Raw genomic sequence first — 27,131 nt, 5'->3', positions numbered from 1 at the left:
CAAAAGAGGTCCAGGAGATGAGGAACAAGGTGCGTCCTGCGTCAGTACTCAGCGGGGGCTTGGGTGCGGGATTGGAAGGGATGCCAGCTGCTTTGGGGGGAGGGGGTGCTTGCTTCTAGCAGAGCGCATCTGCTGTTGTTGCCACTGTTGTAACTGAAGCCATCTCTTCACACCACTGCTGTTCTACCACCAGTGTGAAGTATCAGCAGCAGACAGTTTTTGGGCCCCGTTGATTCTTGAACTGATGTTTGCTCACAGGTCAGAATTGGAAGCTGCAAAACCTGTTCTTAGCAAGAGCAGACTCCTGTCCCTGACTTTCAGGGTTCGTTCAAAGACTTGTGAGTGGCATTTGGTGTATCAGAGCAGGAGCGCTGCCAGTGCTCACATCACTAGACGATGGACATGCAGCGAGTGTTTCCCCCAAGTTAATGACAGTGAGAGATAGGTGTCCTGCCCAAGCATCTGGAAGATGTGGGGAGCTGGGAATAGTCTCCATCCCTGCAGACCCACGCCCCACTAAGCAGGCATGGCGGTCACTCAGAACACATGGGGCCATCCTGCCTGCGTGGGGCAGTGGGAGAGCTGAAATGTAGCTTCCATGTGGCTGGGGCCCAAGTGCACAAGCAGCAGGGCTCCCAGGCAGCGTGGCTGCTCAGGACCGTTGATGTGTGCCTCTCCTTCCCGCCCTCAGATCCGAGAGCAGAATTTACAGGACATTAAGACGGCTGGCCCTCAGTCCCAGGTTTTGTGTGGTGTAGTGATGGACAGGAGCCTCGTCCAGGTGAGAGCCCAGAGTGTCTCTGACATTAGTGGGTGGTGGCTGTGTGACCGCCTGCTCTAAAGTTATTCTGAAATTGAGAGAGTGACTTTATGAGGTAAGTATTTCTAGGCAACCAGTTACCTTTGTTAAAACCTTCATGATGAGGAACAGTTGAGGCACTTTTCCTTGAGTTCTAGATGGAGCGAGCATGCTGAGGGCTGTGTCCACCCCTCTGGTCCCGCCCCTTGTAATGCATGCATATGTGAGGGTGGCACATACACCACCAGCTTTGGGGCTCAGATTCTGCCCGGGTTCAGCAGCGTTCTGTGTAAGGCACTAGGAGAGGGTGGGTTTAGGGATTCTTGTTCTGGTACATATTGCTGTCTGCAACAAAGTGCTGCTTGGGTTGCAGAGGGGTGGGTGCCTGTAAATGTGGTGCACATTTACACACATTTCTATAAAATGACTCTACCTTGTGGCACATTGAAGATAATTGTGTAAGTAGTTATCTCTGAAAACGAATATGCCACCTAATGCTTTAACACCTGACTCTGCAGGGGTAGACGATTGTTGGATTTGTCCAGCCGTGGTCCTGGTTTCGTGTTCAGTGTCTGCACGTCCCGCCATCATCACCGCCACATTTACTGTTGACAGCTGTCCCTGCTGCATGCTCTTAGCCAGCTCCATCCTGTGCTCTCAGCTGATATTTCACAGGCTGGGCCTGGTGTGCTCTGGTGACTCAGTTTACTGTTTCAGGATGCACCTCTCTCTGACTGTACGGAAACTATCGAAGGGCTCGAGCTTACAGAGCAGACCTTTAGTCCCGCTAAATCTCTCTCTTTTAGAAAGGTACTCACTGCCCTGTCCTCAATACTTGTCTATGCGCCTTGCTCCCCTCCCCTCCTTCCTCCCCGTTTCCTCTCTTCAGGCATTGTCTTAGTTACTGAAGGAGCTTCAAATGGATCTTTAAACTGTTTGTGAGATTGTACAGAAGGTTCTGTTCTACCTACTCGATTCTTTAATTAAAACATTTGGTATGCGGTGTGATAACAATTTCCAGCATTCGAAGTTGTTGCTGAGAAATGGCCAGTCTGACCAATGTGGTGCATTTCTGCAGTTCCGCATGGGACTTTGGTCAGTGCGTGTTTTGGGGTTCAGAATTTGCCTTTTCCACAATGCTGACTGCAGACAGGCTCTTCTGGGCAGTCTGTTGCTGTTGGCAGCGGCCACTCCTGAGTGCCCTTCCACCCTCACTGGTTCAACTTTGACTGCAAATGTCATGAATGTAGCCCCTGGAGATCATATCATTGAAAGATGTCATTTCAGAGGAATGGGAATTCAGACAGTCTCTGTCAGCCCTTGTTGATAAAATGTATTTATTTGTACCTCAAAAAAAAAAAACAACCCCTAAATAACATTTTTAAATGCCACAGAGGACAGAGACTTAGGAGAGTTTGAAAGCCCTCATTGTGATTCCCCTCTATGCATGCGTATCTAGTATGTGCAGTAGGTGGAAGATCTGTCTGAACCCACCCACGTAGAAGGAAACCTTCCCTAAGCATTTAGGCTGCTAGGCGCAGGAGTTGGTGCCCCACGCAGAAAGTGGCCGACCGCATGGTTGAAGAATCTTAGCTGAGAGGTATGTTTATATTCTCGTCAAAGGAAATTTCCAGAACTGTCTCTTTCACTTGACACACCTTCATTGACATGCACGTGTCAGTTTAGTGGTGTTCCAGTTCCCACATAGAAGCAGGTTCGTAGCAAAGATTCTGTATTCCTGTCTGTAATCCCTGCTAATAACATTATTTTGCATATTTACTTATTAATTCCACAGGTCCTGTTTTTCCCTGTGCTTAGAGCATTCTTCTGGCTGCCATTCTTGGAAGAACTTCTCAGTGCAGGGGAGAAAGATGACTCTGCCTATTGCTTGTTTTTCATCTTTTGGCACTTTGTTGCGGCCTTGTCAGTTATTCTTTCTCTCAGGTGTGTGAGGGCTGTGCAAGCCATGAGCCCAGCTGGCGTCCTGTGTAGAGCCCACATGAAGGCAGCACTGAGGACCTTGTTAGGGCTCGCCAGAAAGCAGCCTGGGTCAACCACCAGTTACAGCTTTGTGTGTTCTGTCCCAGTGATATTCAGATGTGGGTGTGTGTCACTGTCACCTGGGGGCTTCCTGAACGATAGAGGTAGGGTCCCTACCTTCTGAACACCATGCTCACTGCGAGTGCTGCATCCAGGTGTCATTAGCAGAGAATACCACTGTACGCTGACCCCAGAGGAAGAGAGGTTGACCCCCTGGACAGAAATCCTTGTTCAGCTTTGTGTTTTCTCTACCTCCTTATATCTGAAGTTCACTTTTGCACCCTTGATCTTTATCCCACATTGGCTAAAATATCCCTCTTTTTGGTGAGAATGTGCTTTGGCTCCATGGGAGTCCTTTACTGGGCGATTGTTCCACTTCCTTTCATGTGAACCTCAGAGCACAGACAGTCTTGCTCCTTTTGGAACATGGAGCTGCATGTTGAGAAGTTGAGTTTTTCCTTGACCAAGCAAGGACGACTGTGTCCCACACACTCCCCTCCCCAGTGAGGCGAGCGCATGGATGCCTGCTTCCCATCTGAGAACCTGAAGAACGGGTATTTGGGACTTAAGGAGCTGGGGCTTTTCTGGAAAGCACTCTTCTTTGCCTTCCATTTCTCCCTCACTGGTGATGGCCATTCCCACAGTGCAAGTGTTGCCTTCTGATAGAATAAAGAACAGTTCAAACAGGAGTTCGAAGCCCAGCCGAAGGCTATGTTGACTTTGCTTTGGGCATCATAACATGTAACCTGAAATACATATACATACATATATATATATATATATTTGAGACAAGGTCTCACTCTGTTGTCCAGGCTGGAATGTGGTCGGGCCATCTTGGCCCACTGCAACCTCCGCCTCCTGGGCTCAAGGAATCCTCCCTCCTCCCACCTCAGCCTCCTGAGTAGTTGGGACTACAGGTGCACATCACCACACCTGGCTAATTTTTGTATTTTTTTGTAGAGACTGGGTTCCGCCATGTTGCCCAGGCTGGTCTCAAACTCCTGAGCTCAAGCAGTCCACCTGACTCAGCCTACCAAAATGCTGGGATTATAGGGTGTGAGCCACTGCGCCCGGCATAACCTGAAATAATTTTGGCTGCCTTCTGGATTCAATTGCAAGTGAAATGAAGGATTAGAGATGAAGATGTGAGTCTACACTGCAAGCTATTCAGCCCAGGGAAGGACTCTTGTGTTCCCATGTGCACCTCACCAGGGGCTGTGTTCTCCACCAGCCTTCATGCTGTGTGGTAGAAATGCAGAGGGGCAATAAGGTCACTCCTTGGACTCTCTCAGTGACCTGTATCAAGCACCTAACCTGTGCATGGTCCAGCACTGGGAATGCCAGTCCAGATCCAAGTCGGTCCTGCTTGTGGATGAAAACCTGATGCTCAGAGAGGTCAGTCGCTAGTGCAGGTTGCACAGCCTCGGGTGGAGCTCTTGTTCCACCCAGGTTACCTCAGTCAAATATGGAAAGTGTTACTGGGCCTGTGTTTTGCTTTAGAGCCTTGTCAGGTGACAGGGAGGTGAGGGGAGTGGCGGGAGGGGAAGCAGGCACATCCTGGTTTCTTGTCTGTGTTGTCCACGAGTGGCGTATGTTTCTCTGCAGCTCAGTCATTGCTCTGTGTCCTTTGCTGCAGAGGAATGTGATTCTCTGTTTCCGTAACTAATCTTGACAGCAGCTTAACCCTTAGCTGTGGTCTTTGGAGGAGGGAGCTCTCCACCACTGGGGACCTGCTGCGCTGTGCCTCGGGCTTCAGCTCTCTCAGTATGAGACAGCCCCGCTTGTCCTTTGGGGCACTGAAATTGGGAACAAGGGTTTTGGTGTCTGTGTGCCAATGGATTTTTATTTTTATTTTTATTTTTATTTTGAGACAGCATCTTACTCTGTGGCCCATGCTGGAGTGCAGTGGTGCGATCACAGCTCACTGCAGCCTCGACCTCTCAGGCCAAAAGAATCCTCCCACTTCAGCCTCCTCAGTAGCTGGGACTACAGGTGCATGCCACCACGCCTGGCTAATTTTTAATTTTTTTGTAGAGACAAGGTCTCACTATGTTGCCCAGGCTGCTTGAACTCCTGGGCTCAAGCAATCCTTCTGCCTTGGCCTCCCAAAGTCCTGGGGATTATAAGCATGAGCTGTGGCGCCTGGCTGTTTATTCTTTTTTTGTTTGTTTGTTTGTTTATTTTGTTTGAGGCGGAGTCTTGCTCTCTTGCCCAGGTTGGAGTGCAGTGGCGCAATCTCGGCTCACCTCAACCTCCGCCTCCCACATTCAAGTGATTCTTTTGCCTCAGCCTCCCGAGTACCTGGGATTACAGGTGCCCACCACCACGCCTGGTTAATTTTTTTGTATTTTTAGTAGAGACAGGTTTTCGCTGTGTTGGCCAGGGTGGTCTTGAACTCCTGACCTCAGGTGATCCACCCACCTCAGCTTCCCAAAGTGCTGGGATTACAGGTGTGAGCCACCATGCCTGGCCTGATAGTTGATTCTTGATATTTGATTCCTTTACAAATAATTTTAACCACTTGATTTAAATGAACTTAAGCATTTCTCTTGTATCACCTTCTCATTTCATTGGCAGTGATATCAGGATGCAGGTGCAGCCAGCCAAACTGCCGTTGCTGGGATACCGTCTCTAGAGTGCCATCATGTGAGGGCTCTTAGCAGTGGCCAGCCCAGCGGCTCCTCCTTCAGATAGTGAGGCAGGCCTCTGGTCAGGGAAAGACTTGGCTCGGGCCACAAAGCTAAGACATGGCAGACAGGACTCAGCTTCCTGTCTTGGTGAGGCAGGGCAACTTCTTAACGAACAGCCAATGGGCCTCGAGTCAGACCTGGTTCAGAAGAGGGTTCCCTTTGACCTGTTGCTGTCGAGAGTCTCCAGGCTCCTGGGCAAAGGTTGCCTATTCCAGCAGCCCATCCGTCCCTCCCGGAGCTCTGTGTCACTGGTCAGCACTGGGTACGCAGCATGCTAGGTGGTAACCTCAGCCCATCCCAGTCAGTCCAGGTTCCCCTGTCTCTGCTTGAGGAGCAGTCGGCCCGTGTGAGTTGAATTTCCCGAGTCAGCCCAGCTAGGATACTCTCCATCTCTGGTGTTCACCCCTCACTGAGAGGAGCACTGAAGGACCAGGCCTGGCATCCAAAGAATTGTGGATTCTCCTGTTTGTATTTGGTTTCGGAAGCTGTCAGTCATGTGCATGTGTGTAAGTGCTGGATAACTGTCTTAGAAGTGAGCTCCAGGGTAGCCGGGTGTGGTGGCGGGCGCCTGTAGTCCCAGCTACTCGGGAGGCTGAGGCAGGAGAATGGAGTGAACCTGGGAGGCGGAGCTTGCAGCGAGCTGAGATTGTGCCACTGCACTCCAGCCTGGGTGACAGTGCAAGACTCCGTCTCAAAAAAAAAAAAAAAGTGAGCTCCAGGGAATTGGGGGACATTTTCCTGTCCCTGACCCAATCAGGCTGCACTGTGGGCACAGCGCTGTGCTGGGGCAGGTGGCTGTGAGTGGACTGCACCCCATGATGCCCACCCAGCCCACTGTGCCGGCCTGCAGGCTCCACCTCCTGCTTTAAGATTGGTGTGGTCTGTGAGCCGCCTTTGTGCTTCGCTTTGCTTTCTTCTTTTTTTCTTTGGTACAAATTTTCAGTTTTCCAAATTCCTCAGCTAAACGCTGGTGTCTTGGGACATTTTGTTATCTCTGAATGTTTTGGGATAAGTTTCAGGAACTAGTTATAAACTAACCATAGTCAAAAGAACAGAACTTACCTGTGCTCTTAGAATATAAGCAAAGCTCCTAGCATGCCTTACGCTGAGTGTTGTACCTCGTGACAGTTTCTGATGTCATGAGGAAAAGTTACCTTTAAACAGTAACAGGAAAGGGCCTCTTCCCCTTCTGCTCCACAGTGAGGAGTGGGCACCCTCCCAGAGGTGCTCTGTGCTCTTGGGTCTGCACTGGGCTTTTGCTTCTGAAACCTGGAAGGCTCTGTAGGATTTCTTTTGTGGTTAATGTCTGTTCATCGTGGCACTGACCTGTGTTTCCATTATCTACCACTGAAGGCTGCAGCTCAGCCTAGGCCTCGGTCCCATGGCAGTACAGTCTCAGGGGTCTCTGCTCCTGGAAAGCCACCTGCCCCTGCCCTGCCTGCAGCCTGCCTGGGAGGAGGGAGAGTCCCCACTGGGCTGGGCTCCTGCAGACCAGATGTGCCTTTCATCCACAGGGAGAGCTGGTGACGGCCTCCAAGGCCATCATTGAGAAGGAGTACCAGCCCCACGTTATTGTGAGCACCACGGGCCCCAACCCTTTCACCACACTCACAGACCGTGAGCTGGAGGAGTACCGCAGGGAGGTGGAGAGGAAGCAGAAGGGCTCTGAAGGTGAGTGCTTGTGTTGCTGGGCACGGCCACTCCAGAAGGTGAAAGTGCTCTGGGAGCTTCTCTGTGGTCCAGGTGCTGGCTGTGGGTGGTGATAAGAACAGTCACATGCATCAAAGACAAACCAGAACTTTATCCAGTACTCATTTCCAACCTAGTCGCTCGGGCCAGAATGGAAGAAATTGCAGGCCGGGCGCAGTGGCTCATGCCTTTAATCCAGCACTTTGGGAGGCCAAGGAGGGCGGATGACCTGAGGTCGGGAGTTCGAGACCAACCTAACATGGAGAAACCCCATCTCTACCAAAAATACAAAATTAGGCCGGGTGCGGTGGCTCACGCCTGTAATCCCAGCACTTTGGGAGGCCGAGGTGGGCAGATCACGAGGTCAGGAGATCGAGACCATCCTGGCTAATACGGTGAAACCCTGTCTCTACGAAAAATAGAAAAAAAATTAGCCAGGTGTGGTGGCGGGCACCTGTAGTCCCAGCTACTTGGGAGGCTGAGGCAGGAGAATGGCATGAACCCGGGAGGCAGAGCTTTCAGTGAGCCGAGATTGCGCCACGGCACTCCAGCCTGGGTGACAGAGTGAGACTCTTGTCTCAAAATAAATAAATAAATAAATAAGTAAATAAATAAATAAATAAATACATACATACATACATACATACGAATACAAAATTAGCCAGGTGTAGTGGCGCATGCCTGTAATCCCAGCTACTTGGGAAGGCTGAGTCAGGAGAATCGCTTGAACCCAGGAGGCGGAGGTTGCGGTGAGCCGAGATCGTGCCATTGACTCTAGCCTGGGCATCTCAAAAAAAAAGAGATTGCAAAGTTAGGCACACTTGTGAGTGGCCCTGGCTAGGAGGGAGACGTCTGTAAATGACGATATGGAGGACTAGTGGTGGCCCCTCACAAGAGTCTGCGCGCCGTACTAAGACACGCGAGGGCCCCTCTGCCAAAACGAGGCTGACCTTGAAGATGTCCTGCCATGGTCCCATCCAGCAGCTGTGACGAGAGGAGACAGCAGGAGCGAGGGGCAACCCACAGAGCTCTTGGCTGGAGGGCATTGGTCTTTCTCCCGGGGGGTTTCTGTCCACATGGAGTGACCAGAACATTGACAAAAGAATTCACTAATTTGGATCAGTTAACGGGAAAGCCAGCATGCATATTATTATTATTATTTTTGAGATGAAGTCTTGCTCTGTCGCCAGGCTGGAGTGCAGTGGCACAATCTCAGCTCACTGCAATCTCCGCCTCCTGGGTTCAAGCAATTCTCCTGCCTCAGCCTCCCGAGTAGCTGGGACTACAGGTGCGTGCCACCACACCCAGCTAATTTTTGTATTTTTAGTAGAGATGGGGTTTCACCATGTTGGCCAGGACGGTCTCAATCTGTTGAACTCGCGATCCGCCCACCTTGGCCTCCCAAAGTGCTGGGATTACAGGTCTGAGCCACTGCGCCTGGCCCTGAATATTATTTTAAGAGACATTTGTCTCTCTCTCTCTTTTTTAAATTAATTATACTTTAAGTTTTGGGATACATGTACAGAACGTGCAGGTTTGTTACATAGGTATACATGTGCCATGGTGGTGGCAGGTGTATGGGTGGCACCTATCATCTACATTAGGTATTTCTCCTAATGCTATCCTTGCCCTAGCCCCACACCCCCGACAGGCCCTGGTGTGTGATGTCCCCTTTCCTGTGTCCATGTGTTCTAATTGTTCAACCCCCCCTTATGAGTGAGAACATGTGGTATTTGGCTTTCTGTTCCTGTGTTAGTTTGCTGAGAATGATGATTTCCAGCTTCATCCATGTCCCTGCAAAGGACATGAACTCATCCTTTTTTATGATTGCATAGTATTCCATGGTGTGTATGTGCCACATTTTCTTTGTCCATTCTATCATTGATGGGCATTTGGGTTGGTTCCAAGTCTTTGGTATTGTGCATAGTGGTGCAGTACACATATGTGTGCATGTGTCTTTATTGTAGAATGTTTATAATCCTTTGGTTATATACCCAGTAACGGGATTGCTGGGTAAAATGGTATTTCTGGTTTTAGATCCTTGAGGAACTGCCACACTGTCTTCCACAATGGTTGAACTAATTTACACTCCCACCAACAGTGTAAAAGTGTTCCTATTTCTCCACATCCTCTCCAGCTTCTGTTGTTTCCTGACTTTTTAATGATCGCTACTGTAACTGGTGTGAGATGGTATCTCACTGTGGTTTTGATTTGCATTTCTCTAATGACCAGTGATGATGAGCTTTTTTTTCATGTTTGTTGGCCACATAAATGTCTTCTTTTGAGAAGTGTCTGTTTATATCCTTCGTCCGCTTTTTGATGGGGTTGTTTTTTTCTTGTAAATTTGTTTAAGTTCCATGTAGATCCTGGATATGAGCCCTTTGTCAGATGGATAGATTGCAAAAATTTTCTCCCATTCTGTAGGTTGCCTGTTCACTCTGATGATAGTTTCTTTTGCTATGCAGAAGCTCTTTAGTTTAATTAGATCCCATTTGTCAATTTTGGCTCTGTTGCCATTGCTTTTGGTGTTTTAGTCATGAAGTCTTTGTCCATGCCTATATCCTGAATGGTATTGCCTAGGTTTTCTTCTAGGATTTTTACGGTTTTAGGTCTTATGTTTAACCCATCTTGAGTTAATTTTTGTATAAGGTGTAAGGAAGGGGTCCAGTTTCAGTTTTCTGCATATGGCTATCCAGTTTTCCTAACACCATTTATTAAATAGGGAATCCTTTTCCCATTGCTTGTTTTTGTCCAGTTTGTCAAAGATCAGATGGTTGTAGATGTCTGGCATTATTTCTGAGGCCTCTGTTCGGTTCCATTGGTCTATATATCTGTTTTGGTACCAGTACCATGCTGTTTTGGTTACTGTAGCCTTATAGTATAGTTTGAAGTCAGGTAGTGTGATGCCTACAGTTTTGTTCTTTTTGCTTAGGATTGTCTTGGCCAAACGGGCTCTTTTTTGGTTCCATATGAAATTTAAAGTAGTTTTTTCTAATACTGTGAAGAAAGTCAGTGGTAGCTTGATGGGCATAGCATTGAATCTATAAATTACTTTGGGCAGTATGGCCATTTTCACAATACTGATTCTTTGTATCCAAGAGCATGGAATGTTATTCTATTTGTTTGTGTCCTCTCTTATTTCGTTGAGCAGTGGTCTGTAGTTCTCCTTGAAGAGGTCTTTCACATCCCTTGTAAGTTGTATTCCCAGGTATTTTATTCTCTTTGTAGCAATTGTGAATGGGAGTTCACTCATGATTTGGCTCTTTGTCAATTATTGGTGTGTAGGAATGCTTGTGATTTTTGCACATTGATTTTGTATCTTGAGACTTTGCTGAAGTTGCTTATCAGCTTAAGGAGATTTTGGGCTGAGATGATGGAGTTTTCTAAATATACAGTCATGTCATCTGAAAACAGAGACAATTTGACTTCCTCTCTTCCTATTTGAATACACTTTATTTTTCTCTCTTGCCTGATTGCCCTGGCCAGACCTCTAATACTATGTTGAATAGGAGTGGTGAGAGAGGGCATCCTTGTCTTGTGCCAGTTTTCAAAGGGAATGCTTCCAGCCTTTGCCCATTCAGTATGATATTGGCTGTGGGTTTGTCATAAATAGCTCTTATTATTTTGAGATACATTCCATCAATACCTAGTTTATTGAGAGTTTTTAGCATGAAGGGGTGTTGAATTTTATTGAAGGCCTTTTCTGCATCTATTGAGATAATCATGTGGTTTTTGTCATTGGTTCTTTTTATATGATGGATTACGTTTATTGATTTGCATATGGTTTTTTTGTTTTTTTTTTTTTTTTTTTTTCCCTGAGACAGAGTCTCCCTCTGTCACCAAAGCTGGAGTGCAGTGGTGCAATCTTGGTTCACTGCAACCTTCACCTCCTGTGTTCAAGCCTCAGCCTCCTGAGTACTTGAGACTACAGACACACGCCACCACACCTGGTTAATTTTTGTATTTTTATTAGAGACAGGGTTTCACCATGTTGGCCAGGATGGTCTCGATCTTCTGACCTTGTGATCCACCTGCCTCAGCCTCCCAAACTACTGGGATTATAGGTGTGAGCCACTGCGCCCAGTTGATTTGCATATGTTGAACCAGCCTTGCATCCCAGGGATGAAGCCAACTTGATCGTGGTGGATAAGCTTTTTGATATGCTGCTGGATTCGGTTTGCCAATATTTTATTGAGGATTTTCGCATTGATGTTCATCAGGGATATTGGCCTGAAATTTTCTTTTTTTGTTGTGTCTCTGCCAGGTTTTGGTATCAGGACGATGCTGGCCTCATACAATGAGTTAGGGAAGAGTCCCTCTTTTTCTATTGTTTGTAATAGTTTCAGATGGAATGGTACCTACCAGCTCCTTTTTGTACCACTGGTAGAATTTGGCTGTGAATCCGTCTGGTCCTGGGCTTTTTTTGGTTGGTAGGCTATTTATTACTACTTCAATTTCAGAGCTTGTTACTGGTCTATTCAGGGATTTGACTTGCTCCTGGTTTAGTCTTGGGAGGGTGTATGTATCCAGGAATTTATCCATTTCTTCTAGATTTTCTAGTTTATTTGTGTAGAAGTGTTTATAGTATTCTCTGATGGTAGTTTGTATTTCTCTGGGATCAGTGGTGATCTCCCCTTTATCATTTTTTATTGTCTGTTTGATTCTTCTCTCTTTTCTTCTTTATTAGTCTGGCTAAATGGCTATCTATTTTATCAATCTTTTCAAAAAACCAGCTCCTGGATTCATTGATTTTTTTTGAAGGCTTTTTTGTGTCTCTCTCCTTCAGTTCTGCACTCATCTTAGTTGTTTCTTCTGCTAGCTTTTGAATTTGTTCGCCCTTTCTTCTCTAGTTCTTTTAATTATGATGTTAGGGTGTCAATTTTAGATCTTACCCTCTTTCTCCTGTGGGCATTTAGTGCTATAAATTTCCCTCTAAACACTGCTTTAGCTGTGTCCCAGAGATTCTGGTACGCTGTGCCTTTGTTCTCATTGTTTTCAAAGAACTTACTTATTTCTGCCTGAATTTTGTTATTTACCCGGTAGTCATTTAGAAGTAGGCTATTCAGTTTCCATGTAGTTACGCAGTTTTGAGTGAGTTTCTTAATCCTGAGTTCTAATTTGATTGCACTGTGGTCTGAGAGACTGTTTGTTATGATTTCCATTCTCTTGCGTTTGCTGAGGAGTGTTTTACTTCCAATTATGTGGTCAATTTTAGAATAAGTGCGATGTGGTGCTGAGAAGAATGTATATTCTGTTGATTTGGGGTGGAGAGTTCTGTAGATGTCTGTTAGGTCCACGTGGTCCAGAGCTGAGTTCAAGTTCTGAATATCTTTGTTAATTTTCTGTCTTGTTGATCTAATATTGAAAGTGGGGTGTTAAAATTTCCCACTATTATTGTGTGGGAGTCTGAGTCTCTTTATGGTCTCTAAGAACTTGCTTTATGAATCTGGGTGCTCCTGTATTGGGTGCATGTATATTTAGGATAGTTAGTTCTTCTTGTTGCATTGATCCCTTTACCATTATGTAATGCCCTTCTTTGTCTTTTTAAATTTTTGTTGGCTTAAAGTCTGTTTTATTAGAGACTAGGATTGCAACTCCTGCTTTTTTTTTGCTTTCCTTTTGCTTGGTAAATATTCTTCTATACCTTTATTTTGAGCCAATGTGTATCTTCGCACGTGAGACGGGTTGAGCCAATGTGTATCTTCGCATGTGAGACAGGTCTCCTGAATACAGCACACTGACGGGTCTTGACTCTTTATCCAGTTTGCCAGTCTGTGTCTTTTTTTTTTTTGAGACGGAGTCTTGCTCTGTCGCCCAGGCTGGAGTGCAGTGGCACAATCTCGGCTCACTGCAAGCTCTGCCTTCCGGGTTCACGCCATTCTCCTGCCTCAGCCTCTCCAAGTAGCTGGGACTACAGGCGCCCACCACCACGCCCGGCTAAATTTTTTTTTTTTTGTATTTTTAGTAGAGACGGGGTTTCACCGTGGTCTCGATCTCCTGACCTCGTGATCCGCCCGCCTCAGCCTCCCAAAGTGCTGGGATTACAAGTGTGAGCCACCGCGCCCGGCCCAGTCTGTGTCTTTTAATTGGGGCATTTAGCCCGTTTACATTTAAGGTTAATATTGTTATGTGTGAATTTGATCCTGTCATTATGATGCTGGCTGGTTATTTTGCCCGTTAACTGATGCAGTTTCTTCATAGTGTTGATGGTCTTTACAATTTGGTGTGTTTTTGCAGTGGGTGGAACCAGTTTTTGCTCTCCATATTTAGTGCTTGCTTCAGGAGCTATTGTAAGGCAGGCCTGGTGGTGAGAAAATCTCTCAGCATTTGCTTGTTTGTAAAGGAGTTTATTTCTCCTTCACTTATGAAGCTTAGTCTGGCTGGATATGAAATTCTGGGTGGAAAATTCTTTTTTTTTTTTTTTGAGATGGAGTCTCGCTCTGTCACTCAGGCTGGAGTGCAGTGGCGCGATCTCGGCTCACTGCAAGCTCCGCCTCCCAGGTTCACACCATTCTCCTGCCTCAGCCTCCCCAGCAGCTGGGACTACAGGTGCACGCCAGCATGCCCAGCTAATTTCTTTGTATTTTTAGTAGAGATGGGGTTTCACCGTGTTAGCCAGGATGGTCTCGATCTCCTGTCCTCATGATCTGCCCGCCTTGCCCTCCCAAAGTGCTGGGATTACAGGCGTGAGCCACTGCGCCTGGCCAAAAATTCTTTAAGAATGTTGAATATTGGCCCCCACTCTCTTCTGGCTTGTAGGGTTTCCGCAGAGAGATCTGCTGTTAGTCTGATGGGCTTCCCTTTGTGGGTAACCTGACCTTTCTCTCTGGCTGCCCTTAACATTTTTTCCTTCATTTCAACCTCGGTGAATCTGATGATTATGTGCTCTTCTTGAGGAGTATCTCTGTGGTGTTTCTGTATTTCCTGAATTTGAATGTTGGTCTGTCTTGCTAGGTTGGGGAAGTTCTCCTGGATAATATCCTGAAGAGTGTTTTCCAACTTGGTTTCATTCTGCCTGTCACTTTCAGGCACACCAATCAGACGTAGCTTTGGTCTTTTCACATAGTCCCATATTTCTTGGAGGCTTTGTTCATTCCTTTTCATTCTCTTTTCTTTTAATCTTTACACTTTATTTCATTAAGTTGATCTTCAGTCTCTGATATATCCTTTCTTCTGCTTGATTGATTTGGCTATTGATACTTGTGTATGCTTCACGAAGTTCTCATGCTTTGTTTTTCAGCTCCATCAGATCATTTATGTTCTTCTCTAAACTGGTTATTCTACTTAGCAATTCCTCTAACCTTTTTTCAAGGTTCTTAGCTTCCTTGCATTGGGTTAGAACATGCTCCTTTAGCTCGGAGGAGTTTGTTACTACCGACCTTTCGAAGCCTACTTCCGTCAATTCATCAAACTCATTCTCTGTCCCGTTTTCTTCCCTTGCTGGCAAGGAGTTGTGATCCTTTGGAGGAGAAGAGGCATTCTGGTTTTTGGAATTTTCAGCCTTTTCACACTGGTTTTTCCTCGTCTTTGTGGATTTATCTACGTTTGGTCCTTGATGTTGGTGACCTACGGATGGGGTTTTGGTGTGGATGTCCTTTTTGTTGATGTTGATGCTATTCCTTTCTGTTTGTTAGTTTTCCTTCTAACAGACAGGCCCCTCAGCTGCAGGTCTGTTGGAGTTTGCTGGAGGTCCACTCCAGGCCCTGTTTGCCTGGGCATCACCAGCGGAGGCTGCAGAACAGCAAAGATTGCTGCCTGTTCCTTCCTCTGGAAGTTTCGTCCCAGAGGGGCCCCTGCCAGATGCCAGCTGGAGCTCTCCTATATAAGGTGTCTGTTGACCCCTGCTGGGAGGTGTCTCCCCATCAGGAGGCATGGGGGTCAGGGACCCACTTGAGGAGGCAGTCTGTCCCTTAGCAGAGCTCGAGCACTGTGCTGGGAGATCCACTGCTCTCTTCAGAGCCGGCAGGCAGTAAGTTCAGTCTGCTAAAGTTGTGCCCACAGCCGACTCTTCCTCCAGGTGCTCTGTCCCAGGGAGATGGGAGTTTTATCTGTAAGCCCCTGACTGGGGCTGCTGCCTTTCTTTCAGAGATGCCCCACCCAGGGAGGAGGAATCTAGAGGGTCAGTCTGGCTACAGTGGCTTTGCAGAGCTGCGGTGGGCTCTGCCCAGTTTGAACTTCCTGGCAGCTTTGTTTACACTGTGAGGGGCGAATGGCCTACTCAAGCCTCAGTAATGGTGGACGCCCCTCCCCCCACCAAGCACCAGCATCCCAGGTCAACTTCAGACTGCTGTGCTGGCAGCAAGAATTTCAAGCCAGTGGATCTTAGCTTGCTGGGCTCCATGGGGGTGGGATCTGCTGAGCTAGGCCACTTGGCTCCCTGGCTTCAGCCCCCTTTCCAGGGGTGTGAAGGGTTCTGTCTTGCTGGCATTCCAGGCGCCACTGGGGTATCAAAAAAAACTCCTGCAGCTAGCTTAGTGTCTGCCGAAACGGCTGCACAGTTTTGTGCTTGAAACCCAGGGTCCTGGTGGTATAGGCAGCCAAGGGAATTTCCTGGTCTGTGGATTGCAAAGACCAAGGGAAAAGCATAGTATCTGAGCCAAAATGCACCGTTTCTCAAGGCACAGTCCCTCACGGCTTCCCTTGGCTAGAGGAGGGAGTTCCCCGACTCCTTGCACTTCCTGGGTGAGGCAACACCCCACCCTGCTTCGGCTCGCCCTCTGTGGGCTGCACCCACTGTCTAACCAGTCCCAGTGAGATAAGCCAGGTACCTCAGTTGGAAATGCAGAAATCATCTACCTTCTGCGTTGATCTCACTGGGAGCTGCAGACCAGAGCTGTTCCTATTCGGCCATGTTGCCAGTCACCCTGACATTTGTCTCTTTATGAACACAGTATTTCTGTCTGTTGAAGCTTCACTGGGGAGAGACCTCCTTTACTTGGTTTGATTCATTAACACTCACCGTTGCTGAGCAGTCATCGTGCCGGGCACATGCCCAGTGCTATTCTGCGTACATCTCATCTCATTCTCAAAGTAACCCTGAGAGGTAGGTCATTTTCCCCCAGTTGGAGCAGAGGAATAGGGAGCTCAGACAGGGTGGCTCCCAAGAACGAGGTTGTGCGTGGCCGAGCCCTGATTTGGACAGAAGCGCACTGCCTTCCTCACTGAGTCTTTGGTCACAGCAGTCAGCCCCGGCCTCTGTGCAGGGGGACGCTCTGAATGTCCTTACTGTGCTTGTGTATAGGGCTTGGGGTTTCTGACAGAAACTCTCTTTCTCCATAAACCTTGAGGGTTTCCTGTGCAGGTGTGGTCACAGGCCTGAGGGTGAAAATGCTGACTGCCCTGGCATGTGCCCAGGTCCCATCAGGACTGGCTGGTGCAGCCTGTACTTCTCTTGGTAGCTCGCTGACAAAGGCAGTCGTGTTTTTGTCAAAGATGGGGCAGTCTTACAATGAATAAAAATAAGCGGCTCAGGTTTGAGACCCTCATGGAGCAGGTGGTTTCAAATGTCAGGCTTTGAAAAGGAAATGTTGAGAACTAACGAGAGAAGCAGGTCTCCAAAGCCTCTTCCTTGAGGGCTTTTGGGGATCAGCTGCTTTTCCCCCAGGCTCCCTGCTACCAGCTCTCTTGTCCACTAGGCTCTGAGCAGCCTTGGTGCTGGCACGAAGAAGAACCAGGGGCACAGGGACCCCTGCCAGGAGGCTCCCGCCAGCATCCTCAGGGCCGTAAGCTCCAACTCAGGTTTTTACTGAAACCTCAGTGTGCTTCTCAGTCCTCCGGGGTCAGCCTTGCTGGAGCCAACTCGGTGTGTGGGACTGACTGTTACCCTCCTGGGCCGTAGTCACCCTGGGATCTAGGCACTCCTCCCAAGAGGACCTCTTAACCGGTTTTTGTCTTGTTCTAGACCAGCCACTGCATTACGTAGTTGTTACTGAAATTTGAGGTGCTGGGTTGTGTTTCAGTGTTACCCCGCTATTTACTATTCAGGCCGCCACACGCCAGGCCCTGCTGCTGGTTGTCTCCCTCCAGTGAAGCTTTGTCTGAGCCATTGCTGTAATTACCTGCCTTAGAGCGAGAACTAGAGGTAGTCAGCTTGAGCTGTGGGTCATGTGGCCTAATCCTAGTTTCTGTGCACATGTATACAGACCTGTGTCTGCCCTTTGGGGTCTCCTGGGATCTGAGTAACTTGGATTGTTTTTAAGTCAAACAAGATACCTGGAGTTTCCCCCGATGTGTGAGGCTCCTTCAGCAGGGCTGTGATGGCAGCTGAGTGGATGGGGACAGGCTCTGGCCATGCTCTGTGATCACAGAGCTGTCAGCAGGAGAACCCACAGGAGGTCTGATCTAGCTCTTGGCGTGGGCTGAGGGGAGTGTGTGCCACAGGTAAAATGCAGGCTGGCTGCCAGAGGTCAGCACCTTTTCCTGGTTGAGGCTATATGCTCACTCAGCTAGGTGGTATGCCGGCCTTTTTATGGACGCCTGGCTTCTGGAAGGTAGCTGCCAGTGTGGTACTTGGGGAGGCGAGCCAGCTGTTAGGGTGGGAGCAGAGGCCCTGGGAGCTCAGAAGGGTGATGACAGCTGCCTGTTCAAAATATGGACCTGCTGATCCTAAGCTATTAGTCTAAACTTCTGAAATACAGAGATGGAAGGAGTTAGAATAGTCTTGGTCCATATTTTCCCCGAAATGAGAAGTAGACTTGGAATCCTTTTCTATATCCAGGATCCTAGTTCCTGCATTTTTTCCTCTGGTTCTTATTAGCATTTTTCACTTCAAAAAGTAAAAATACGCATTACAGTTGCCAAGTTTAAATTATTGGGATAAAATGCCCTACCACAGAATTAAAACCAAAATAATGCTCATGTGATGTCCCTTGAGGTGATGAGTGGGTTGAGGACCCTCGGCCACCTGCTCAGCAGGGAGAAGGCAGGGAGGGAGGGGTCCCTACTCGCACAGGACAGCGGGGGACAGGCCAGGGCATGCCATTCAAGTCCATCACAGGTGGCTCTGGCAGATTCTCTTTGGAATAAGAATAGAAATAAGTTTTGTATCTGAAGTTGGTTAAGTTTCTCTGAAATTCGCATCAGTCAACACCCAGGTCACAGCTTCCTTTATCCTCTCTTGGAGAGGGTCAGGGAAAGGGTTGAGAGAGCCCTGCCTTCTCAGAGGGCGGCTGAGCGGGCTGCCCCATCTGCCACGGAGGCGGGTGAAGGCTCATGGCGTGGCGTCCACAGCTCCTACCATATCCTTCTTGCTTCTCTGCAGAGAATCTGGACGAGGCTAGAGAACAGAAAGAAAAGAGTCCTCCAGACCAGCCTGCGGTCCCCCACCCACCTCCCAGCACTCCCATCAAGCTGGAGGAAGGTGAGCTCTGGGTGACAGCGGCCGCCACTGTGGGAGGGTGCACGGCTCGTGCGCGCTGTGGCAGAATGTGGCGGGAGTTGTGTTAACACCAACACAGAAGTGTGTGCTTGCATCAGCGCCAGGACGTGACACCTTTCTCCTCCTGTATTGGTTCTGTCCTGGGTAACTCCAGGCAAAACAGATTTGTATGTGAGCTGTGACCAGGTGGGAAGGCCGGCCTCGGGGGTCGGAACCCACCGTGGTTGCTGGTGTCCTCGTTGCCCATTGCTCGCACACTCCTCGTGCCATGTTGTCATGCAGATCCCACCTCCGGAGGTGCCCTCCGCTGTGTGAGCCACACGCCGGCTGCCTCTCAGCCACCGTGTGTCTGTGGTGTGTGATCCCGGGTGTCTGTCCCTCGGTCTCGTACATCCATGTCTCTCGTGAAGCCCGTGGCCCTGCCTTTCTTCTTCTGTAACCTGATGGCTGTGACTGAATGCATAGATTCTCTCCTTGTGCTTTTTTCTTCCTGTGGCTGCGTCACAAGCAGGAGACGGATGCGCTAGAGAGTACCTGTTACCCTAGTAAGTACCACGCTGCCTCCGCTCTCCACCGGTGCCCTGTGCTTTGCCTCATTCTCCTGCTTCTTTGTTGTTTATTAAGTTTCGTTTTCTGTTTATTTAAAATAAAAACAGAAGCCCCCCTTTTTTGTACCCAGTCCCTTGGAGGCCTTCCTGGAAGTGGCTCAGTCACCTGAGCGCTGTGCTGCCTTCAGTGGCAGCGGGTGCCTCCGTCAGGGCCTCCACACACCTAGGTGCCACTGGAGCACTCTGGGCCTCAGGAGTTCTTACCTCCGGCCTTTGAGGGTCTCTTTGGATTACTTGCTGGGAGGGTTTTACCACACTGGATCAGATGTAAGTGCAGCCTCGGTTCAGACAGGGTGGGGTTCTGCCACCTGCTGTGTGGGGTCAGATTGCCTTGGACCTTTGCTGAAGCTGGTCCAAAGGAGGTGGGCAGAGGAGCGGATATTGGACCCTTGTAAAGCAGTGTGATGTTCACTCAGATGATGGCAGCTCTCCAGAGCGAATGCCCTGGGGCAGCCTCCGTCCTAGCATCAGCCACACTGTGCCCAGCAGAGTGGGCCCCACCTCCTCAGGGGGAGCAGCGCCTGTGTGCCCATAGCCCTCTCCTGGTCCTCATGAAGCGTGGCCTGGAATTAGCCTGGGGCAGCTGGCAGGGTGGGGGTGCTTCCAGCTTCCCAAAGGTAAAGCACCGAGAGTTTGGGGCCTGGGCCTCCTGTGCTGCTCCTAACCACTCAGCTGACTCCCCTGGCCCTGATGTGTGGCTTGATTTTTAAACACTAAACAGCTTGTGGTGCCTAACCTGTCAGTTGCTGGTAACTTTGTAGGCTGTTTACGAATGGACAAAGCGGGTGCCCGGGTAAGTGGAAGGAAGGTGTCCCCAGGCTGTGTCCTCAGGGCTGCTGTGCTCCTTCACAGATGGCCACTCCTGATGCTGGGTGGAGTTTTTGCCCCCACTCCTTGCCTTACAAGCCATCTCTTTCCTTTTAATTAACTTCCAGCCTAAACGGCTTTGTTCTTTTGGATGTTGACGTCACACAACGTGCTGTGGGAGTTACGCACGATTTTCTACTGGCTGTTTTGGGGGAGACCAGGTGTTGTAGACCCAAAATTAGACTTAATTTCAAGACTACTAGTACATGCCCTTAGGGTGACAGGGCAGACTTCTCGTCACATAATGAAAGCGGGACGTTGCTCCTTTAGTCCTCAGCTTGTGCTGCAGTCTGTTTTTCTGGCGGGGGGACCCAGGCCTGGGACGGAGTCTGGTGTTGTCAGCACACTGCCCACCAGAAGGAGCTAAAAACTACCCCGAGACCAAGTCTGTATTTTGTGATATTAGCTCCATCCAGCCGCACAGTAGAGTAGACCATATTTTAAGTTTCTTGTCTTGGTAAAAATCTGTAGACTAAAATAAAATGGCAGTTTCCTGTGTGGGGCTCCCCCATCTCAAGCTGCCTTTTGAGATCTGGGCAGGAACCCTTAATCCCATCTCTCACCTCACCCACTAGACCTTGTGCCGGAGCCAACTACTGGAGATGACAGTGATGCCGCCACCTTTAAGCCAACTCTCCCCGATCTGTCCCCTGATGAACCTTCTGAAGCACTCGGCTTCCCAATGTTAGAGAAGGAGGAGGAAGCCCGTAGACCCCCAAGCCCCACTGAGGCCCCTACTGAGGCCAGCCCCGAGCCAGCCCCAGACCCAGCCCCGGCGGCTGAAGAGGCTGCCCCCTCAGCTGCCGAGGAGGGGGCCGCCGCAGACCCTGGCAGCGATGGGTCTCCAGGCAAGTCCCCGTCCAAAAAGAAGAAGAAGTTCCGTACCCCGTCCTTTCTGAAGAAGAGCAAGAAGAAGAGTGACTCCTGAAGGCCCTGCGCTAACTGTCCTGTCCGGAGCGACCCTGGCTCTGCCAGCGTCCCCGGCCGTGTCTGTGCCCTGTCCTTGTGTAATGGAATGCAAAAAGCCAAGCCCTCCGCCTAGAGGTCCCCTCACGTGACCAGCCCCGTGTAGCCCCGGGCTGACCCAATGTGTGCTCAGCAGCCCCACCCCACCCTGCTCCTTGTCCTCTCAGCCTCAGCTTCTGGGGGAGACGTGCTCTCCCCACACGGGGGAGGCACTAAGTCACGGTCCTGGCTGGAAGGTACTGAAGGCTTCTGCAGCTTTGGCTGCACACCACCCTCCTGAGCCTTGACCTTTCCTGCCGTCCCTCCTGTCGTGAAATCGCCACATTCTGTCTCTGCTTGGCTTCCCCTCCACCCTAAAGTCTCAGGTGACGGACTCAGACTCCTGGCTTCATGTGGCATTCTCTCTGCTCAGTGATCTCACTTAAATCTATATACAAAGCCTTGGTCCCGTGAAAACACTCGTGTGCCCACCAGCGGCCTTGAAGAGGCAAGTCTGGGCCAGATGCTGGGCAGGAGACCCCAGCAGCAGATGGGCCTGTGTGCACCCAACGCGATGCTATGCATGTCTGACCGATGCTCCCTCGACCAGAATCAGATTCAGGAGCTCAGTTTCTTTCCACTTGGGTCTCTGGATTCCTGTCATAGGGAAGGTGTATCAGGAGGGGAAGAGTCCTTTCTAGAATTTTCTTTGAGCAGGTTTACAATTTAGCTTACATTTTTTGACTGTGAACGTAAATAGGCTTTTTGCTTTTTTCTTTCCAGACCCCACAGTAGAGCACTTTTCACTTATTTGGGGGAGGTTTCAGGGTATCTGTTCTCACTTTAACTCAGCCAGAAAGATGCCCTAGTTGTGATCAAAGGTAACTCGAGGTGGAGGGTGGCCCCGCGGCCCCTCGACATCGCCGTCATTGATGGAGCCGGAGACGTGTGCTCCTTGGCAGATACTGTTGTTTTTACTTCCCTGCAAGAGGCCGGAAAAGGGCTCAGAGCTGCTGAGCAGGAACTGGAGGGTGACCCATTTCAGGAGCTGCCTGGCACCAGCCTGACTAGGTGCAGGCAAGCTTGTGTGGGCCCAACAGGCCCCTGGTAGAGCTGGTGCCAGATGTGGGCTCACATCCTGGGCACGATGGGCCGAGCCACCTCAGATCCCACTGATTGGACGGCCAAGCGAGAACCAGGCTGCTGCATGGCACTGACCACCGCTTCGAGCTTCCTCTGAGCCGCAGGGCCTGCTACGCGGGCAAGCGTGCTGCTTCTCTTCTGTGTCGTTTTGTTGCCAAGGCAGAATGAAAAGTCCTTAACTGTGGACTCTTCCTTTATCCCCTTTTATCCCTTCCTTTACCCCACATATGCAATGACTTTTAATTTTCACTTTTGTAGTTTAATCCTTTGTATTACAACATGAAATATAGTTGCATATATGGACACCGACTTGGGAGGACAGGTCCTGAATGTCCTTTCTCCAGTGTAACATGTTTTACTCACAAATAAAATTCTTTCAGCAATTTCCTTGTCTAAATCTGGGAAGCAGTTTTATATTTTAATTTCTTTGTTCCCACGTTTGTCTCATGTACCGAAAGGAGACCTCCAAATGTTCACGTCTTGATAAAATGTCACCTGCAGCCATGGGTGTGGGAAGACGTCCCACCCAGCACTCCTGTTGTGCCTCCCCACGGGAACTCAGGGTGTCCAGGGAACTGCTGGCCTGTCCTTGTCCCCATGGTCCCAGTCTCACTGTCACTGTGTGCTCATGGTTGATGGGGAGGGCTCTGTGCTGGGGACATCCTGCCAGGGTGCGGGGCACACTGCCAGATACCACCTGGCCAGGGCTGACCCCAGCCTTGGAGGGGCCTGCCTGAGTCCCCAGGCTGCCACTATGCAGAGGGGGAAACTGAGGGTCTTGAAGAGCCTTGGACCCTTCTGGTCAGTGGAGCCATTCATTCAGCTCCAGCTGCCTCTCCTGGTGTGGGTAGAGGCACGGCTATATATGGCGAAAGGCACTTGGTATAAAACAGGTGCTTTATTTCATCATCAGAAACCTGGTGCATAGTTTAAAAAACAAACAGAAACCCTGACAGCCTTGGAGTGCTGCAGCTTGGAGTCATTGAAGGAGTGAGTCTGGGGGAGCTGCCTGAGCTTCCTGCTGAGGGGCCGGCGCCCACCCACAGGGTCTCCCTGGACTGGGAAGGAGGGGGGGTCAGGCAGTGGGCAGGGGCCTGACCTAGGCTCCCACTCTCTGCCTGGTGCCCACAGCCTGGGTACAGTGGCTCAGCTACTCAGCCTTGAGCGTCTGTGCTGGATAACTCAGCTTCTGCAGGAGGAAGAAGGGGAGCAAAAACAGCCCGGACCACGTGGTGAAGCAGGCCTGGGCCCCGGCCAGCCAGTACACTGTGGAGAGACGGCGGCGTCATCCAGGCCCCGAGGGGGCTGGCAATGGGGAGGCGAGGGCAGATGCTTGTCCCCGAGCCTGCCCCAGCACCATCCCGCGCCCTCACCTGAAGCAGCCACCAGGGGCCCCGCGGCCCTGGCCAGAGCGCCTAGGCTGCGCAGTGTACCCATGACCGTGCCCTTCTGCCCTGGTGAGCCTGTGGGGAGAGGCGCAGTCAGGGACCACTGCCCTTCTCCCGCTCAGGTGGCTTCGGCCGAGGGAAGGGCGCTCACCGTAGCCAGCGACCACGGAGGACAGGCAGGGCACCACAACGGCGGCGGCTGGTGGGAGACATCAAGGAGGTGCCCGTCAGCCCAGGGGAGGGCGCATCACCCAGCCCCTGCTGCCCATCGGATCCCCTGCCGGGGCAGGGCCACTCACCAAAGGAGTAGAGCAGCAGCCCCAGGCCCAGCACGGGCAGAGAACGTCCCCAGCCGATGAGGAGGAAGGCAGGCACCAGCAGCAGGAGGGCCTGCAGGTGGGTACGGCAGCCTCAGCACAGCCCGTGCCCTGCAGGGCTCAGGGGACTGCCTGCCACCCGCTTTGGAAGGAGCCCCCTACCCGCTTCACGGCAGCAACTTCCCCACCAGGGTGGATCCGCCGGGCATAGGCACCCTGGATGGTGGCCATGGTGAGGCCGATGAGGAAAAACATCTTCCCCTGCTGTAGGCTGGGAGCGGGTGTGTTAGTGCAGGGCACCTGGGCAGGGCAGCCGGGGCAGGGCCACCCAGGGCAGGGCCAGGGCGAGAGTGGCTGCCAAGGCTTCCTGGGATGGGGGTTGGAAGGGGTCATCCCTGAAGCAGGGGCGTTATTTCAGGGAGACAGCAGGCCATCCCCAGATGGGGACCCACCTACTGAACTGGAAGCGCTGGTGTGTGAGGAAGCTCAGCGTGTACTCCAGGCCCGAGAACAGGAAGAGGTAGAGGAAGTAGACTAGGCCCAGGCGGCGCAGGCTGCTGAGCCCTGGGGAGAGGTGGAGCGCGCTGAGAAGGCGACCACAGCAGGGAAGCCCAAGGGAGATCAGGCTCCACACTTGGGTTGGTCAAGTCCTTACTGTCTCCAGAGGGTGGGTCCTGGCCACGAGCGACAGCCGAGAAGCGCAGCAGGGCCAGGGGGCTGAGCAGATCGGCTGCATCATGGAACCCCAGGGCGATAGAGGGCGCCTGTGGGGATGGGATTGGAGAGCCTGCAGGAGCGGCTGCTGGCCTGGCAACCCACGGACTGGGGCCTCATGGGCCCCAACACCAAGAGAGTGGCCCAGCCTCCCTGGCATCTGGGGCTGGCACACGGGGCACTTTACATCGCTACGGATGTAGCCCCCAGCCCCTGGGCCTGTGGGTCCCAGACCGCAGCCCTACCCGTTTCTCCAGGGGCAGCGTCTCTGGCAGGAAGCAGAAGATGAACAGCAGGTCGGAGGCTGCGAAGAGCAGGGCAAACCAGGGTGCGATTTCCAGGGGCAGGGAGGCTCCGAGCATAGGGCCCAGGGTGAAGCCCAGTGAGAAGGCCACCCCAATGACCGCCTAGGGAAAGACCACCTGAGCTGCACAGGGAGACCCAGGCCCAGAAGTCCCCACCGGGACCCCAGAGGCCCAGCCTGTGCATTTACCATGCCTTGACTTCGGGCCAGAGGCGAGCCCAGGTCAGCAACGATGGCCGTGGAGAGGCTGACGTTCCCTTTGCTGATGCCCCCAATCAGCCTGGAGGCCAGGAAGGCCGCAAAGCTCCGAGAGGTGGCCCAGACTGCATATGAGGTGGCCACACCCATCTGCCCAGGGGCAGGGGTGGTCACAAGGCCAGGAGTGGCTCAGAGTAGGGCTTGGCAACCCAGGCAACACCCCTCAACCTTGCCCTATTTCGAAGCATCTGAGGGCCACTTGTGTTCTCAATGCTTTCCTAGGGGCCAGGATCAGCTCCTTGAAAGCCTGGCTCTGCAACAGGAGCCACTGATCCCTCAGAGAACCCCCTCCAGGATGTGATGAGGGCCAACCAGTGGCCATGAGGGGCCCACAGCCACCTCCCTGTCCCCACCTAACCCCATGGGGCTACTAGTTGGGTGGGAGGAGGCTTCCCCATGGGCACCCAGGCCCAGGGACATACCAGGCACAGCAGCATCACCGGGCGCCTCCCCAAGCAGTCAGAGGTGGCCCCAGTGAGTGGCGCACACAGAAACTGCAGGACAGAGAAGGCCGAGCCAATGAGACCTGAGAGACAGATGTCACCATCATGGGGCTGCCTCGCACCACGAGCTGTGGTCTCGGGGCCCTCAAGGCCAATGTCCAGCCCTGTCCTGAGGGTCCAGTCATGCTGGGCCCTACACTCACAGACCATGGCCCTTGAGCAGAGGGAGCCCCAACGGAGAGATGAGGAAGGATCTGAACATGACACGTGGAGGCAAGGGATCATGACCAGAAGCCAGGACGTGTGGGCAAGGGCACCAGACTGATGCCAGCCCAGGGAGCGGGAAGGGAAGGACCGAGAATTGGGGAGGGGCCTGGGCTGGACCATGTCTACCAAAGACAGGACCGTAGAGGGCCCGCCAAGGGCACAGAGCCAGCCATACCTCCGAACAGGACGCTGTTGTACCTCTTCTCCACTGGCATCCCGATGGCGGTGGCAAACCAGTCCACCCAGCCCTGCCAGGAGCCATAGAGGGGGTCCTAGGGGATGAGGAGGCACGATAAGGACTGGGGAGGTCTGATGGGCCTGGGGGGCAGGGGGCACTGTAGGCCACAGGGCAAGGACTCACGTGGGCACGGCCGTGGCTCTCCAACAGCCCGGGCAGCAGGGGCAGCAGCAGCGTGAAGGCCAGGAGGTCAAGCAGGAGGCCGAGGAAGACAATGGTGACCACGCGGCGCTCCGGCGGTTGCTGGTGGATGGGTGGGCGCGGGGTGCAGCCTCCACCCCCTCCCCATCCCATGGTGGGCTGCTCTGACCTGGCCTGATTGGGGTGCGGCGGGTCGGGTGAACGGGGAAGCCGAGTCCTCCAGGGCCTGCCATGCCCCCACACCCGACAGCCGGCGAGCACCCTAAAGGGGCTGATGGCAGGGGCTCCGGCATACCGACGCAGGGGCCGTTCTGGTCTGCGCGATGCCCCCGCCCCGACCCCAGGCAGCAGGAAACGCAAGCTTCGGGGGTTGCACAACAAATCGCAACCGCAAAGGCAACGGTCCCGAGGGACCAGGGTGAGCACATCGCGGACCTGGCCCCACCTCGCCCCACGGCCGCGCCTCCCACGCCCTCTTAACAGCGAGAGAGGAAACTTGAAGCCGCGGGGGATCCGGATCCCAACCCCAACCCCAGCCCGCGCGCCGAGATGCCGGCCTCTGGCCCGAACTCGGCCTCCCTGGCGAGGGCCATGGGGCGCACACCGGACGCGGGAGCACCCCCAACCCCGCGCGCCTCCCACCCCGCCAACCCTGCGCACCTCCCACCCGCCCCACCCCCGCGTACCCCCGGTCCCGTCTCCTCCCCCACCCCGCGCGTCCCCTGTCCCACCCCCACCCCGCGCGCCCCCTACACCCCCCACCCCACGCACCCCCGTCCCGCCCCGCACCTGCCGCGGCGGCGCGCTCCGGATGGACAGTCGCACAGACGCGGAACACCGCGCCAGGCACGCCGCCAGGGGCGGGACGGCCACGCCCGGCCACCCCCCGCCCCCGGAAGTGAC

At 51.9% G+C, this 27,131-nt stretch overlaps 2 protein-coding genes across 21 annotated transcripts in view; one reads left to right on the top strand and one right to left on the bottom strand.

Moving 5' to 3' along the window:
• Positions 1-22,541, top strand: part of ADD1 (adducin 1) — an 87,295-nt gene extending 64,754 nt beyond the window's left edge. For 3 of the 11 annotated variants that reach the window (XM_032136048.2, XM_032136046.2, XM_058430294.1), the window contains exons 11-16: positions 1-29; positions 692-781; positions 7,044-7,200; positions 18,479-18,577; positions 19,107-19,140; positions 20,646-22,541. The exon at positions 1-29 is cut by the window's left edge and continues 73 nt beyond it. In XM_032136048.2, coding sequence (XP_031991939.1) covers positions 1-29; positions 692-781; positions 7,044-7,200; positions 18,479-18,577; positions 19,107-19,140; position 20,646 — 410 coding nt within the window. In that variant the 3' untranslated portion in view covers positions 20,647-22,541. Of the gene's footprint in view, positions 30-691; positions 782-1,516; positions 1,610-7,043; positions 7,201-18,478; positions 18,578-19,106; positions 19,141-20,645 lie in introns of all 11 variants that reach the window. The other 8 variants (XM_032136042.2, XM_032136040.2, XM_058430292.1 and 5 more) reach the window with 3 other exon arrangements.
• A 496-nt stretch (positions 22,542-23,037) lies between these two features.
• Positions 23,038-27,124, bottom strand: MFSD10 (major facilitator superfamily domain containing 10). 10 transcript variants are annotated; one of them, XM_032136056.3, is made up of 13 exons: positions 27,018-27,124; positions 26,211-26,402; positions 26,025-26,121; positions 25,562-25,665; positions 25,071-25,229; positions 24,823-24,984; positions 24,519-24,627; positions 24,316-24,427; positions 24,026-24,134; positions 23,846-23,936; positions 23,698-23,745; positions 23,532-23,621; positions 23,038-23,424 (listed from the first exon to the last, which is right to left on the bottom strand). In XM_032136056.3, exons 2-13 carry the CDS (start codon positions 26,379-26,381, stop codon positions 23,309-23,311), a joined length of 1,368 nt encoding a protein of 455 aa, XP_031991947.2. In that variant the 5' UTR covers positions 26,382-26,402; positions 27,018-27,124; the 3' UTR covers positions 23,038-23,308. The 10 variants fall into 10 exon arrangements, with proteins under 10 accessions (XP_031991947.2, XP_031991943.2, XP_031991951.2 ...); XM_032136052.3 differs by having other exon boundaries at positions 23,038-23,621; XM_032136060.3 differs by lacking the exon at positions 24,026-24,134.
• Between the last annotated feature and the right edge of the window lie 7 nt (positions 27,125-27,131).

The sequence above is a fragment of the Hylobates moloch genome, unplaced genomic scaffold (genome assembly GCF_009828535.3).
Source record: "Hylobates moloch isolate HMO894 unplaced genomic scaffold, HMol_V3 SCAFFOLD_17, whole genome shotgun sequence".
Classification (NCBI taxonomy): Eukaryota; Metazoa; Chordata; class Mammalia; order Primates; family Hylobatidae; genus Hylobates; species Hylobates moloch.
Note: the sequence above shows the minus strand (reverse complement) of the source record. Positions and strands in the feature narration are given on the sequence as shown.